This window comes from Ranitomeya imitator, chromosome 4 (genome assembly GCF_032444005.1).
Source record: "Ranitomeya imitator isolate aRanImi1 chromosome 4, aRanImi1.pri, whole genome shotgun sequence".
NCBI lineage: Eukaryota > Metazoa > Chordata > Amphibia > Anura > Dendrobatidae > Ranitomeya > Ranitomeya imitator.
Window position 1 is genome coordinate 509213557 of NC_091285.1, and position 17826 is coordinate 509231382.

At 41.7% G+C, this 17826-nt stretch overlaps 1 protein-coding gene across 2 annotated transcripts in view; it reads left to right on the top strand.

Moving 5' to 3' along the window:
* The window catches only part of SPPL2A (signal peptide peptidase like 2A), a 76740-nt gene that overhangs the window by 22410 nt on the left and 36504 nt on the right, over window positions 1–17826 (top strand). For both annotated transcript variants that reach the window (XM_069766067.1, XM_069766066.1), the window contains exons 2-5: window positions 3567–3686; window positions 3881–4063; window positions 8357–8446; window positions 8550–8683. In XM_069766067.1, the coding sequence (XP_069622168.1) occupies window positions 3567–3686; window positions 3881–4063; window positions 8357–8446; window positions 8550–8683 (527 nt within the window). The remainder of the gene's footprint in view (window positions 1–3566; window positions 3687–3880; window positions 4064–8356; window positions 8447–8549; window positions 8684–17826) is intronic.

Consider the following 17826-nt stretch of genomic DNA (forward strand, 5'->3'; position numbering starts at 1 on the left):
AATGGCCTTTTCTTAACAATCCTTTCAAGGCTGCTGTTATCCCATTTGCTTGTGCACCTTTTTCTACCACATTTTTTCCTTCCACTCAACTTTCCATTAATATGCTTGGATACAGCACTCTGTGAACAGCCAGCTTCTTTAGCAATGACCTTTTGTGGCTTACCCTCTTTGTGGAGTGTGTCAATGACTGTCTTCTGGACATCTGTCAAGTCAGCAGTCTTCCCCATGATTATGGAGCCTACTAAAACAGACTAAGGGACCTTTTTAAACCCTTAGGAAGCCTTTGCAGGTATTTTTTGTTAATTATTCTAATTTACTGAGACAATGACTTTTGGGTTGGGTTTTCATTGGCTGTAAGCCGTAATCCTCAACATCAACAGAAATAAACACTTGAAATAGATCAATCTGTGTGTAATGGCTCTATATAATGAGTTTCACCTTTTGAATTGAAGAGCTGAAATTAACTTTTTTGTTGATATTCTAATTTAGTGAAAAGCACTTGTATCTAATGAAAGAAAACAACATAAATCTCACAGATGGCTATACACTGTGGATGACTGTTGTAAAAAAACCCACCAGTTTCTGCACATTCGGCCAACTATGTAACGTAAGTGGGGTATTCTAACTCCCTACATAGAAGATGTCAGGGCTAGTAGAATTTGCCATGTATTTCAGTAGGCACAATCCTGTGGTAGTAACTTACTGTTGTTTCCTCATTTAAAAAAAACATTGTTAATTAAAAGTCATATTTAAAAGTTCATACATGAGGTGATTTTAGTCATATAAAATTAAGCGTTGTTGTAATTGCATTCCATTTGGGGGATATTGTAATCCTTCGGATAACAGCATTTAGAGAGAAGTAACTAAAAAGGTCAAAATCTTGTTCTTTAGAAGATATGGTATTAGCAGACAGTCTGTTCGAGAGAGGATATTGTAATTCCTTCCATACCAAATTTAAAGGGGAATCAATGCATGTGTGGAAAGTTTTTTTATAATGTTCAGCGAATCCAGTATTGGTAAACAAAATCCTATGTAAGGCTATGTGCACACGATCCGGATTTTTCACGTTTGTTCGGTGGTTTTCCACTGCAAAAACGCTTAAAAACCTCTTACATTACGCATCCTATCATTTTTAATGCATGCTGCAATTTTTGTGCACATGTTGCGTTTTTTCCGCAATAAAAACGCATCGTGGAAAAAAGACAGCATGCTCATTAATTTTGCAGATTTTTTACGGTTTTGCCGCTATATTATTGCATTGGGAAGCTCCGGAAAAAAACGCAAAAAAACCTGCAAAAAAATACGGGTGCTGATTTCCTGCAAAAGTAGTCTGAATTTGCTCAGGAAAATTCTGCACACATTCCTAAATGTGGGCACATAGCCTAAAAGTTGTTATGAAGGACCATCTTAGGCTACTTTCACACTTGCGTCGTGCACTGCACTTCGCAATGCGTCGTTTAGGAGAAAAAACGCATCCTGCAAAATTGCTTGCAGGATGCGTTTTTTCTCCATTGACTAACATTAGCGACGCATTGCGACGCCTTGCCACACGTCGCAACCGTCGTGCGACGGTTGTGTTGTGGTGGACCGTCGGCAGCAAAAAACGTTACATGTAACGTTTTTTGCTGCGTTGTGTCCACCATTTCTGTCTGCGCATGTGCGGCCGGAACTCCGCCCCCACCTCCCCGCAACTCACAATGGGGCAGCGGATGCGTTGAAAAACAGCATCCGCTGGCCCCGTTGTCCGGCGCTTCCGCAGTATGCGTCTGTGCGCCGCAACGTCGCATTGCGACATGCAGTGCACGACGCTAGTGTGAAAGTAGCCTTATCTATGTAAATTGGAATGTTTGTGTAATCTTAATGTATTCTGGTCATTCAGGTACGGGAGAAGTCCTGGTGTCATATTTTTCTTTTCCCTTTTCCTATTTTCCCTTTTATTATTAAAATTAATAAAAAGATTGAAGAAAAAAAGTGTTAAGCAATTTGGCTGTGTGCACACGTTGCGTTTTTTCGCTATAAAAACGCATAAAAAACCGCATATATATGCATCCTGCCAGTTATAATGCATTCTGCAATTTTTGTGCACATGATGCGTTTTTTTTCCGTGAAAAAAAAAATGCATCGCGGTAAAAACGCAGCATGTTCATTAATTTTGTGGATTTTTCGCGTTTTTCCCACTATTTAATGCATTGGGGAAAAACCGCAAAACAACTGCATGCTTATTTCTGGCAGAAATGTCCAGTTTTGGTCAGGAAATTTCTGCAAGAAATCCTGAACGTGTGCACATACCCTAAAAATGAGCATGTTTGTCCCTGCATGTTAATGAGGGACGTTGGGTGGAATAACTGTTGGGTGATCGCTATTAGCAGACAGGGAGGTTTGTATCTACTGTATTTTTCGGACTATAAGATGCACCTCAAATTTTGGGGTGGAAAATAGCACAAAAAAAGATTTTTATTAGATGGAGGTTTGTCTTATTTAAGGTATCTTGCCTGAGGGCCGGTGGTGGTGGAGCGGGTTCACAGGAGTCAGGGTCCCTTCCACAGGAAGCCGGCGGCAGCAGAAGTGGGGCAGTGATGCAGTCCCGGGGTATCCTAGCAGTGCAATGCTGTGGGTCCGGTGTCGGTGGTGAGGCAGAGCAGAGTGCGTTGCGGGGAGCAGGTTCCCTTCCTCAGGATGCCGCCGGCAGAAATGTGGCGATGCTGCGGCCTGTTGGCCACGGTGAACAGAGCCGAATGCATCATTGGTTTTTCGGCGGCCATTTTCCTGAGGCCGCACGTGCACAGATTGAGATCTCTGCAGCTCTCGACTTCAGGAAAATGGCCGCCCAGATCTCAATCTGCGCACGCGCGGCCTTTGGTGGCCATTTTCCTGAAGCCGAGGGCCGTCGAGATCTCAAGCCCACATCCTCAGGAAAATGGAGTGAGAGAGGTCAGCCGAGATCTCAATCAGCACGCTCGCCGCCTCCGGCGGCCCACGGCTTCAGGAACATGGAAATAAATGATGCACTCTGCACTGCTCACTGCCGACACCGAGCTTCAGCATCGCCACACTTCTGCCGCTGTCGGTTCCCTGAGAAAGGGACGCTGCTACACTGCTGCCGCAATCCCCCAGTAAGCCTGTGTTCAGACTATAAGACACACCCCCCATTTTCCTACCACATTTGAAAAGTGCGTCTTATAGTCCGAAAAATACGGTAATCCCTCATTAACTAATAAACCAATAGGTAGAGAAGCGATTTCTCATGCGGGTGGATAAAAGAAGCATGTGACAAGTACATAATTTACATTGGGAGCAGAAACATTTTTCTGACTTCCATCTTTCCTTCACATTAGGTAGAGGAGCTGTGCACTCCGGTAGGTTTTAGTTTTTATGAAAATGTATTGCCACCTTCTCCTTATATCTGGTAATACTTGAATGTGTTGTAGAGAGCGAGTCATTATCCTTTGCTTTTCCGTGTATTTGTTGGTGACAGAGTAAGTATCGGAATTTGTCTTTCCATTGTCAAATAACCCAGTGTATATTTGCTCCATGTGTTCCCTAACAAAGCTGTATTTACTTTACAGATACGTGCCACTCACGGCATTTTACATGCAGACGGTGACAGGGGGCCGAATTCTGAAAAAGATTACTGCATAACGTACAATTCAACATGGACAACACTCCCAACATCTTACACCAATGCGGTAAGTTATCACACAATAGATATGTATACTTTTTCTGAGAAATCCCCTTAATACATTTAGTGTCAGGCAACCCCTTGAAGAGACAGCACTGTAATCCTCATGGACTACTCACAGCACAAGTTCCATAGCAGAAGCTAAGTAAGAATGACGTGACAGTTTTTTAATTAAATAACATTGATTATCTTTTCTTTTAGATGTACTACACGCTAGAAAATATAACTACTGTCTGGCTGTGCAGTGAGACCGAAGTACCCACCACAAGTCTGAAGGATAAAGCCGTGGTGGTGATGGTGGGCAATTGCTCCATTTTGGACAAAGCTCGGATTGCTCAGAAAAGCCATGCAAAAATGTTACTTGTGGCCAGTAAGGATGGTCTGGTAGGTGTCTGGATTTCACTGCTGAAAGAGTTTCATGTTAAAATCCTAATTTGCAGTCAGACTGATTCAGATTAATAATAATACGGTAATATTCTAACATTCCAAAGACATACTGATAGGGAATTTAGATTGTGAGCCCCATCGGGGACAGTGATGATAATGTGTGCAAAATGTAAAGCACTGCGGAATATGTATGCGCTATATAAAAAATAAAGATTATTATAAAAAATAAAGATTATTATAATAATAATAATAATTAGTGATGAGCGAGTATACTCGCTGTTCGGGTGATCGCCGAGTATTTGTTATTGCTCGGAGATGTAGTTTTCATCGCCTCAGTTGCATGATTTCCTGCTTCCAGATACGTTGAATACATGTGGGAATTCCCTAACAAACAGGCATTTTTCACATGTATTCAGCGTATCTGGAAGCCGTAAATCATGCAACTGAGGCGATGAAAACTACATCTCCGAGCAATAACAAATACTCGGAGATCACCCGAACAGCGAGTATACTCGCTCATCTACTATATAATTGTCTAAGGGTCACTTCCGTCTTTCTGTCCTTCTGTCTGTCACGGATATTCATTGGTCGCGGCCTCTGTCTGTCATGGAATCCAAGTCGCTGATTGGTCTCGCCAGCTGCCTGTCATGGCTGCCGCGACCAATCAGCGACGGCCACAGTCCGATTAGTCCCTCCCTACTCCCCTGCAGTCAGTGCCTGGCCCGCAGTCACCGCTCACACAGGGTTAATGCCAGCGGTAACGGACCGTATTATGCCGCGGGTAACTCACTCTGTGTCCCCAACTTTTTACTATTGATGCTGCCTATACAGCGTCAATAGTAAAAGGATCTAATGCTAAAAATAATAAAAAATCATATACTCACCTTGCGCTGCTTTTCCCGCTCCTCGCGACGCTCCGGTAACCGCTCCATGCAAGCGGCAGGTTCCGGTGGCAAGGATGGTATGCGAAAAGGACCTGCTATGACGTCACGGTCATGTGACCGTGACCTCATCACAGCTCCTGCGCAAGAAGGACCTGCCATGACATCACGGTCATGTGACTGCGACGTCATCACGGGTCCCACGCTACCAACCCTGGGACCGGAAGCTGCCGAGTGCACCGCACACAGGCGACATGACTACAAGGGCTCCCTCGGAAGGTGAGTATATGTTTATTTTTTATTTTTTAACCTGTGAAATACGTGGCTGGGCAATATACTATATGGCTCTGTGCTGTATACTACGTCGCTGTGCAATATACTACGTGGCTCTATGCTGTATACTACGTCACTGGGCAATATACTACGTGGCTGGGCAATATACTACATGGCTCTGTGCTGTATACTACGTAACTGGGCAATATACTACATGGCTGGTCAATATACTACATGGCTGGACAATATACTACATGACTGGGCAATATACTACATGGCTGGGCAATATATTACATGGCTGGGCAATATATTACATGGCTGGGCAATATATTACATGGCTGGGCAATATACTACGTGGCTGGGCAATATACTACGTGGCTGGCCAATATACTACGTGCCTGGGCAATATACTACGTGGTTGGGCAATATACTACGTGGTTGGGCAATATACTACGTGGCTTGGCAATATACTACGTGGCTTGGCAATATACTACGTGGCTTGGCAATATACTACGTGGCTTGGCAATATACTACGTGGCTTGGCAATATACTACGTGGCTTGGCAATATACTACGTGGCTTGGCAATATACTACGTGGCTGGGCAATATACTACGTGGCTGGGCAATATACTACGTGGCTGGGCAATATACTACGTGGCTGGGCAATATGCTACGTGGCTGGGCAATATGCTACGTGGCTGGGCAATATGCTACGTGGCTGGGCAATATACTACGTGGCTGGGCAATATACTATGTGGTTGGGCAATATACTACGTGGCTTGGCAATATACTACGTGACTGGGCAATATACTACGTGGGCTGTGCAAAATACTACGTGGACATGCATATTCTAGAATACCCGATGCGTTAGAATCGAGCCACCATCTAGTCACTAATAATAATCTTCACTATTTTTTATATTCGCTGTACGATTCCACTTGGTTAATGCCCATGAAGAAACTGCAGGATGGATAACTGTTAGCAATGACTAAATAAGTAGATATATATAAAGACAGTGAGGGAAAACATGGCTGGGCTACTGTATGTGAGTCTGATGCCATCCAGCTAAACATCAGGCTCTCCATTATTGGTATCTTGGAAACTGCTCTAAAAGTTTATTTCCTCCATTAGAAGGGAAAGTAATCAGTGGAGAAGTGAATATGGGGGCAACTTTTTTAACAGTAGTTGGTGTCATAAATAACTCTGCTTTTCATTGCCAAACAGTGAAAAAAATATCCAATGTACAGTGCCACTATTGTAGCAGTGCCACTCATGTAAATCCCACCAAATAGTGAACAGATAGCAGCGCCATTCGTAGTGATCTACAGAGGTTAAATAATAGTGTACAAAAAATGTAAAAAGTGTTGATGGCCACAAACAATGGGTGCTGAGCCACCTTTGGCACCATTTTCAGCACCCTGTGATACTACTCAGGTCGCACAGGTAAAGGACTGTTCTCAATTTAAGGAACATAGAGTAATGTCACCCAATAAAGTATATACTGATCAGCCATAACATTAACATCACTAATATTGTGGAGACTGTCATGATCCCAATGGCAGGGGATCACAAAAGGACAAGCACAAAAAACAAAACAAGCTCTAGGGTGATGGAAACTGAGCTGACCGCGATCCTGAACCTAAACACACAACTAGCTGTAGCCAGGGAACGTGCCTACGATGATTCCTAGACGTCTCGTGCCAGCCGAAGGACTAACTTTCCCTATTAGAAGAAACACAGACCTCTCTTGCCTCCAGAGAAACACCCCACAGAAATAGCAGCCCCCCACATGTAATGACGGTGAAATGAGAGGAAAGCACATGCGTAGTTATGAAAACAGATTCAGCAAAATGAGGCCCGCTAAAGCTAGATAGCAGAGGATACAAAAGTGAACTGCGCGGTCAGCGAAAAACCCTACAAAAAACCATCCTGAAATTACTTGAACTCATGTTCCAACTCATGGAACATGAGGAGTAATATCAGCCCACTAGAGCAACCAGCAAAAAGGAATCACATATCTGCAAGCTGGACTAAGACAAAAATTAAGCAAAACGTGGAACAGGAAAATCAAAAACTTAGCTTGTCCTGAAGAATACAGAAGCGGGAAGCAGAGGTAACAAGACACACTGATTACATTGATAGCCGGCGAAGAAATGACAAGAAAGCCAGGTTAAATAGGAAACTCCCATATCCTGATAGAACAGGTGGACACCAGAGACCGCAGAGAACACAAGTCACCCAGTACCATCTGTAACCACCAGAGGGAGCCCAAAAACAGAATCCACAACAGGAGGCCCCATTATGCTGACAGAGCAGTTCTGACCTGTTGAGGCATGGACTCCACAAGACCTCTGAAGATGCCCAGGAAATTGGCAACAGATGCACGGTTGGCTTTTTCAGGCCACCTTCTTCCATTACTTCTTAGCCTAGTTCTGATCCTCATATGTTCATTGTAGACACTTTCATTGGTGGACAGTAATCATCTTGGGATCAATGACTGTTCTGTGGTTACACAGCCCTGTGGACAGTACTCTGTGATGCACTGTGTCTTCTGACACCTTTCTGTCATAGTTGGCATTAACTTCTTCAGCATTTTGGGTAGCTGGTCTGACAGGCTAGCCTTCACTCCCTATCATTGAGCCTTTGGCATCCAAGGTCACTTATTGACAGGTTGTCCCTACTCTGACTACTTTTGGTCGGAACTAAGCACTGCATACCATTAATACACCACAAGACCTGCCTTGTTGTAAGTGACGTACCTCTGTCATCTAGCCCTCTCAATGTGGCCCTGTATGGCAATGAATGTGTATAGACTTTTATTATATGAGCCCTGGATACGTGAATGCTGGAGTGACAGTTGCGGTGTCCAACAAGGACGGTGTTTCTCCCTTTTTCGTAAATGATGCCCATGGCCCGTGTAAAGAACAAGAGTAATATTTGGGCAAAATCTATAAATTTTGCCCAAGTAGTAACGGTCAGCAATTCTTACAGTCCTAGGATTGCATTGCCGGTTTTCCCATATGTGCTGTATTAGTCTGGAGGACACGATGTTTCCGGAGCTCGGTGTGATCGCCAGGCCTTGTGAATTTATATAATTACAGCATTAATGTTATTAATACAGTCCCATCTATTACAGCCTCGTCCAACAGACAACAGAAGTGGATATGAAAGCCTTACAATACCTATTGCGTATGTGAAATATGGAGATATCCGTGGCATGGAGCAGGTATGTGCCCTTTATATACTATGCTTCCATGTGTGCATTTGGTAAAACTAAAACCAGAAGGTGAGTAACCAACAACTTGTTTATTTTTCTCTTCTCTTCTTAGGATGTTGGAAAGCATATTAATGTGACAATGTATTCCCCATCGCCTCCATTGTTCGATTACAGCATGTTGGTCATATTTCTTATCTCCGTGTTCACTGTGGCACTCGGTGGCTACTGGAGTGGAGTATCAGAGCTGTAAGTGTGAAGGATGGAGATTGTCTGCTCAAATGCCACGTCACATCTGGAGGAGGGAAGGGATCCTGCTCCTATAGTGCCTGTGTCACACACTTGGCAGTGTACGGTCACCTTTGTAAACTGCTCAGCTTATCTAAACCTATTTATTGTGGCATGACATAAAGAACAATAGCTTTGTATGTGACGGCTATTGGAATCTGACCTATTACAAGCTCTAGCTTTCACTAATCGTACAAGGACTAACACTCAGATATCTAGAACTATAGAGAGGACTTCAGTTCACACAGTTCCCCAAATAACAAAGTCTCCCACTATGTAATGGTGGAATACACAGGTGCTTCTTACTAAATTAGATTATCTTCAAAAAGTTAATTTTTATTTCAATTCTTCAATACAAAAAGTGAAACTCATATAAAGAGTCATTATCTCAGTAAATTAGAATAATTAACAAAAACCACCTGCAAATGCTTCCTTAGTGTTTAAAAAGGTCCCTTAGTCGGTTTCATTAGGCTCCACAATCATGGGGAAGACTGCTGACCTGACCGATGTCCAGAAGGCAGTCATTGACACAATCCACATGGAGGATAAGCTACTTTTGTCATTGCTAAAGAAGCTGGCTGTTCACAGAGTGCTGTATCCAAGCATATTAATGGAAAGTTGAGTGGAAGGAAAAAGTGTGGTAGAAAAAGGTGCACAAGCAACCCGGATAACCGCAGCCTTGAAAGGATTGTTAAGAAAAGGCCATTAAAATTTTTTGGGGAGATTCACAAGGAGTGGACTGCTGCTGGAGTCATTGCTTCAAGAGCCACCACACACAGATGTATCCCGGACATGGGCTACAAGCGTCGCATTCCTTGTGTCAAGCCACTCATGACCAATAGACAACGCCAGAAGCGTCTTACCTGGGCCAAGGAGAAAAAGAACTGGATTGTTGCTCAGTGGTCCAAGGTGTTGTTTTTATATTAAAGTAAATTTTGCATTTCATTTGGAAATCAAGGTCCCAGAGTCTGAAGGAAGAGTGGAGAGACAGACAATCCAAGCTGCTTGATGTCTAGTGTGAAGTTTCCACACTCAGTGATGGTTTGGGGAGCCATGTCATCTGCTGGTGTAGGTCCACTGTGTTTTATCAAGACCAAAGTCAGCGCAGCCTTCTACCAGGAAATTTTAGAGCATTTCATGCTTCCCTCTGCCGACAAGCTTTTTGGAGATGGAAATGTCATTCTCCAGCAGGACTTGGCACCTGTCCACACTGCCAAAAGTATCAATACCTGGTTTATAAACAGCAGTATCACTGTGCTTGATTGGCAGCAAACCCGCCTGACCTTAATCCTATAGAGAATCTATGGTAAACAATGGAAGACGGGGAAGGGAGAGTCAGCTCACCACCTGTTGCAGCAAAGTCCAGGTTCCAGCTGGAGGAATGCACAGGGAGAAGAAATCCAGCGTGTTAACAGGTAAGTAATAAAAGTCCAGTATTTAGTGAAAAAACAATTCTTAAAAAACATGTTGACATGCAGCTTTGGCAAATGCACAAATCCTACTGAACCACAATGACACGCTGCTCACAAAGGCCAATCAAATCATTCCAAGTGAAATCACTTGTTGAAGTGTTAACCCATGGATTGCCCTGTGTATATATAAAGGGGAATACTAAAAAACAAAGTGTGTGAATAAAAACAACAAATATCATATACTAGATTGTGGCCCGATTCTAACGCATCGGGTATTCTATAATATGCATGTCCCCATAGTATATGGACAATGATGATTCCAGAATTCGTGGCAGACTGTGCCCGTGGCTGATTGGTCGAGGCAACCTTTATGACATCATCGTCGCCATGGCAACCATTATGACATCTACGTCGATACTATGCCTGTCGCTGATTGGTCGAGGCAAATTCGCGGCAGACTGTGCCCGTCGCTGATTGGTCGAGGCAACCTTTATGACATCATCGTCGCCATGCTGTGCCCGTCGCTGATTGGTCGAGGCCTGGCGGCCTCGGCCAATCAGAGACGTGAGATTTCCAGGACAGACAGACGGAAAAACCCTTAGACAATTATATATATAGATAAATGCAAAGGACAAAGAATAAACACACAAAAAAGAACTTAAACATGGAAATGTAAGTGCATTCAATGTTGAACGTACGTAAAACCATGAAGAGATTATGGAAACCATAAAAAAACAACTAATTACAACAAGCTATTAATTATTATTGCAAAATGAGATCATGTCTTATATTTAATCCAAATGGTTATCTTGTTGCTAAAATGAAAATTCAAAAGAGCTCGCGATTCAGAATTTTTTCTTAACCCCTTCATGACTGGAGCTTTTTTCGGTTTTGCGTTTTCATTTTTTGCTCCCCACCTTCCCAGAGCCATGACTTCTTTATTTTTCTGTCAATATGGCCATGTGAGGGCTTATTTTTTGCTGGACAAGTTGTACTTTTGAACGTGATAATTGGTTTTAGCATGTTGTGTACTAGAAAACGGGAAACATTCCAAGTGCAGTGAAATTGCAAAGAAAAGTGCAATCCCACCCTTGTTTTTTGTTTGACTTTTTTGCTAGGTTCACTAAATGCTAAAACTGGCCTGCCATTATGATTTTCCAGGCCATTACGAGTTCATAGACACCAAACATGTCTACGTTCTTTTTTATCTAAGTGGTAAAAAAAAATTCCAAACTTTGCTAAAAAAAAAAATTAAAAAAAATTTGCGCATTTTTCCGATACCCACAGCGTCTCCATTTTTTGTGATCTGGGGTTGGTTGAGGGCTTATTTTTTGCGTGCCAAGCCGTCATTTTTAATTATACCATTTTGGTGCAGATGCGTTCTTTTGATTGCCCGTTATTGCATTTAAATGCAATGTCGTGGCAATCAAAAAAATGTAATTCTGGGGTTTGTAATTTTTTTTCTCGCTACGCCGTTTAGCGATTGGGTTAATCCTTTTTTTTTAATGATAGATCGGACGATTCTGAACGTGGCGATACCAAATATGTGTATATTTGATTTTTTTAAATTGTTTTATTGTGAATGGGGCGAAAGGGGGGTGATTTATACTTTTATATTTTTTTATTTTTATTTTTTCAAAACGTTTTTTTTTTTTTACATTTGCCATGCTTCAATAGCCTCCATGGGAGGCTAGAAGCTGGCATAGCCTGATCGGCTCTGCTATGTAGGAGCGAAGCTCAGATCGCTCCTATGTAGCAGAATTACAGGCTTGCTATGAGCGCCGACCACAGGGTGGCGATCACAGCAAGCCGGCATCAACAACCATTAGCATTTGACAGCGGCATTTAACTAGTTAATAGCAGCGGGTGGATCACGATTCCACCCGCCACTATTGCAGACACATGTCATATCACACTGCAAGGCTTTTTTACATGTGGCAATACTAGATGTCTTTCATGCAAATACGTACATAAAAACTAAAACATTTACCTCATCAGTCACAAGCAAAACATACAATATCAAAGGCTTGATAAACTGCAATAGCGGAGGTGTGATGTACCTCATTGATTGCACGCCTTATAGCATGCAATATGTAGGCAGCACGACCGGAGAATTAAAAAGACGCATACATAGACATCTTTCAGATGCGGCAAACGCAACAGCAGAGAACAGATCAGCGGCATCCAGACATTTTTTGTTGGTACATGCAGGAGACAGAGCATCTTTCAGATTCAAAGCCTTCGAGCTTTCACAACCCAGTCAGGGGGGTAACTTTAAGGGTATGTGTCCACGTTCAGGCTTGCTTCAGGCTTTGGTCAGGATTTTATGTAGGTAAAATCCTGACCAAAACTGCACCTGAGGTCACTGGCAGGTCACCTGCGGTGTTCTTGCGTGTTTTGCTCATTGTAGCAACATGCTGCGTTCTGAAAAAACGTGCCGCATGTGCGTTTTCGCGGCAAAAACGCATGCGTTTTTTCCTGCATAGTGGAGACGGGATTTCATTAAATCCCCTCCACTATGCTGTAACATCTGGACGCTGCGGAAAAACGCAGCGTAAAAAACGCAGCGTTTCCTGAACGTGGAAACATACCCTAAGAGAAAAATTCAGAATCGTGAGTCCTTTTGGATTTTAATTTTAGCAACAAGACAACCATTTGTATTAAATATAAGACATGATCTCATTTTGCAATATTCGTAGCTTGCTGTAATTAGTTTTTTTTTTTTTTTTCAAAAATTTCTTTGAATTTTTTTCTTTTTTTGGTTTCCATAATCTCGACATGATTTTACATATGTTCAACATTGAATATATTTACATTTCCATGTTTAGGTGCTTTTTTGTGTGTTTATTCTTTGTCCTTTGCACGTATTGTACTTGTTGTTTTTATTCACACAGCTTGTTTGTTAGTATTCCCGCTTATACACTCAGGGCAATCCGTGTATTAACACTTCAACAAGTGATTTCACTTTGAATGATTCGATTGGCCCTTGTGAGCAGCGTGTTATTGGGGTTCAGTAGTACTTCTGGGTATATACAGCTCCATTCACATTGAACCACAACCATGATTAATGCTTCGTTGAGCTGAAACGCATCAGTTGTTCACGCCATGGCCAAAGCCGCATGTCAACATGTTTTTTTTAAGAATTGTTTTTTCAATAAATACTGGACTTTTATTAATTACCTGTGAATACACTGGATTTCTTCTTCTTGTTCATTGAGAATCTATGGGGTATTGTCAAGAGGAAGATGAGACATCAGACCCAACAATGCAGACGAGCTGAAGGCTGCTATCAAAGCAACCTGGGCTTCCATAACACCTCAGCAGTGCCACATTCTGATCGCCTTCATACCACGCCACATTGATGCAGTAATTGATGCAAAAGGAGCCTCGACCAAGTAATGAGAGCATTTAGGCCGGCGTCACACTCAGCGTAAGACAATACGGTCCGTATATTACGGCCGTAATACGCTGAAAAGTCCCCAAAATAGTGGTCCGTAGCTCCTCCGTAGGCAGGGTGTTTCAGCGTTTTTTGCGCATGGCATCTTCCGTATGTAATCCGTATGGCATCCGTACTGCGTGTTTTTCTCGCAGGCTTGCAAAACCGACATACGCTATACAAGGGATCCATGTGTAAAAAAAAATAACCAAAAAAACATATATACTGTGTGTGTGTATATATGTATATATATATATATATATATATATATATATATATATATATATATATATATATATATATATATATATATATATATATATATATATATATATATATTATATTATATATATGTCAGTAGACACATATATGTATATATATTATTGCTTCATACAGCGCTAGATAGCTTTAAAGCCGGTAATTCAATTGCCGGCTTTTGCTATCTCCTTCCTAAAACCCGACATGATATGAGACCTGGTTTACACCATGTCATATCCCCATTTTTTTTGCATATTCCACACTACTAATGTTAGTAGTGTGTATATGCAAAAATTGGCCGTTCTAGCTATTAAATTAAAGGGTTAAATGGCGGAAAAAATTGGCGTGGGCTCCCGCGCAATTTTCTCCGCCAGAGTAGTAAAGCCAGTGACTGAGGGCAGATATTAATAGCCTGGAGAGGGTCCATGGTTATTGGCCCCCCCTGGCTAAAAACATCTGCCCCCAGCCACCCCAGAAAAGGCACATCTGGAAGATGCGCCTATTCTGGCACTTGGCCACTCTCTTCCCATTCCCGTGTAGCGGCGGGATATGGGGTAATGAAGGGTTAATGCCACCTTGCTATTGTAAGGTGACATTAAGCCAAATTAATAATGGAGAGGCGTCAATTATGACACCTATCCATTATTAATCCAATAGTAGTAAAGGGTTAAAAAATACACAAACACATTATTAAAAAGTATTTTAATGAAAAAATCACAAAGGTTGTTGTAATATTTTATTCTACGCTCAATCCACTCACTGAAGACCCTCGATCTGTAACAAAAAATAAAAAAATAAACCAACAATATACATATCTTCCGAAGATCTGTAAAGTCCCACGATGTAAATCCATCTGAAGGGGTTAAAATATTTTGCAGCCACGAGCTCTGCTAATGCAGAGTTGTTCGTGGCAGCAAAACCCCAGGGAATGAAGGTAAAGTAGGTCAATGACCTATATTTACCTTCATTTGCGGTGAGGCGCCCTCTGCTGGTTGTTCCTAGATCGTGGGAACTTTCCTAGAAAGCTCCCAGGCTCGAGTTCATATGAGGACAACCAGCAGAGGGCGCCTCTTATGAACTCGAGCCTGGGAGCTTTCTACGAAAGTTCCCACGATCTAGGAACAACCAGCAGAGGGCGCCTCGCCGCAAATGAAGGTAAATATAGGTCATTGACCTACTTTACCTTCATTCCCCGGGGTTTTGCTGCCACGAACAACGCTGCATTAGCAGAGCTCGTGGCTGCAAAATATTTTAACCCCTTCAGATGGATTTACATCGTGGGACCTTACAGATCTTCGGAAGGTATGTATATTGTTGGTTTATTATTTTTACTTTGTTACAGAGCGAGGGTCTTCAGAAGGATTGAGCGTAGAATAAATTATTACAACAACCTTTGTTTTTATTTCATTAAAATAATTTTTAATAATGTTTGTGTTTTTTTTTAACCCTTTACTAGTATTGGATTAATAATGGATAGGTGTCATAATTGACACCTCTCCATTATTAATTTGGCTTAATGTCACCTTACAATAGCAAGGTGGCATTAACCCTTCATTACCTCATATCCCACCGCTACACGGGAATGGGAAGAGAGTGGCCAAGTGCCAGAATAGGCGCATCTTCCAGATGTGCCTTTTCTGGGGTGGCTGGGGGCAGATGTTTTTAGCCAGGGGGGGCCAATAACCGTGGACCCTCTCCAGGCTATTAATATCTGCCCTCAGTCACTGGCTTTACTACTCTGGCGGAGAAAATTGCGCGGGAGCCCACGCCAATTTTTTCCGCCATTTAACCCTTTAATAGCTAGAACGGCCAAATTTTGCATATACACACTACTAACATTAGTAGTGTGGAATATGCCAAAAAAAATGGGGATATGACATGGTTTACTGTATGTAAACCATGTCTCATATCATGTCGGGTTTAGGAAGGAGAGAGCAAAAGCCGGTAATTGAATTACCGGCTTTAAAGCTATCTAGCGCTGTATGAAGTAATGATATATATACATATATGTGTCTCAATGACACATATATATATATATATATATATATATATATATATCATCTATATATATATCTCTATCTATTCTATGTGTACACATTTATTCTACCTATTCTAATGTAAGCTGTCAGTGTGATTTTACTGTACACCGCACTGAATTGCCGGCTTTTCTCTCTAACACCGCTGCGTATTTCTCGCAAGTCACACTGCTGGTCCGTGTGTAATCCGAATTTTTGGGGCTTCCATAGACTTTCATTGGCTTTTTTTTTGCGCAATACGGTGACAAACGCAGCATGTTGCGATTTTCTATGGCCGTAGAAAGCCGTATAATACTGATCAGTAAAATACGGCAGATAGGAGCAGGGGCATAGAGAATAATTGGGACGTTTGTTAGGCGTGTTTTACAGACGTATTTTATGCGCTCATACGTCCGTAAAACTCGCTAGTGTGACGCCGGCCTTACTGAACATACATTTCAGTAGGCCAACATTTCAGATTTTAAAATAATTTTTCAAGCTGGTATTGTAAAGTATTCTAATTTACTGAGATAATGACTTTTGGGTTTTCATTGGCTGTAATCCATAATCATCAACATTAACAGAAATAAACACTTGAAATAGATCACTCTGTTTGTAATGACTCTATATAATATATGAGTTTCACTTTTTGTATTGAAGAACTGAAATGAATATACTTTTGATGATATTCTAATTTAGTGAGAAGCACCTGTATGTGACATAAGCAAATCGAATAGGAAGAGATTCGGGATGGTTCGATGAGAGAGTGTGAATATTTAGAATATCTGTATGTGGCCTCACACAACACTAGAGATCCAGGGCACTGACTGACACAGACAGAAGAGGCCCCCGTGTAAGATATATATATATATATACTAGCTGAAGAGCCCGGCGTTGCCTGGGCATAGTAAATATCAGAGGTTAGTTATAGCACCTCACTTCTCTTATTTTCCCATCACGCCTCTCATTTTCCCAATCACATCTTTCATTTTCCCCCTCACATCTCTCATTTTCTCCCTCACACCTCTCATTTTCTCCCTCACTCCTCTCATTCCCCCCTAACACTTGTCATTTCAACCTCACATCTGTCATTTTCTGATCACTCCACTATTTTTCCTCACTCCTCTCATTTTGCACTCACACCTTTTCATTTTCACCTCACACCTCTCATTTTCACCTCATCACCTCAGTATATACATGTTTGTCATCTCCCTTATATATAGTATACATCTGTATGTCATCTCCTGTATATAGTATATACCTGTATGTCATCTCCCCTGTATATAGTATATACCTGCTGTGTGTCATCTCCCCTATATATAGTATATACATGAATGTCATCTCCTTCTATATATAGTATATACCTGTATGTCATCTCCTCCTGTATATAGTATATACCTGTGTGTCATCTCCCCTGTATATAGTATATATCTGAGTGTCATCTCCTCCTGCATATAGTATATACCTGCATGTCATCTTCTATATATAGCATATACCTGTATGTCATCTCCTCCTGTATAAAGTATATACCTGTGTGTCATCTCCCCTGTATATAGTATATATCTGAGTGTCATCTCCTCCTGCATATAGTATATACCTGCATGTCATCTTCTATATATAGCATATACCTGTATGTCATCTCCTCCTGTATATAGTATATACCTGTATGTCATCTCCTCCTGTATATATATATGTACCTATATGTCATCTCCTCCTCTATATAGTATATACCTGTGTGTCATCTCTCCTGTATATAGTATATATCTGTGTGTCATCTCCCCTGTATATAGTATATACCTGTGTGTCATCTCCTCCTGTATTAGACCTCGTTCACACGTTATTTGCTCAGTATTTTTACCTCAGTATTTGTAAGCTAAATTGGCAGCCTGATAAATCCCCAGCCAACAGGAAGCCCTCCCCCTGGCAGTATATATTAGCTCACACATACACATAATAGACAGGTCATGTGACTGACAGCTGCCG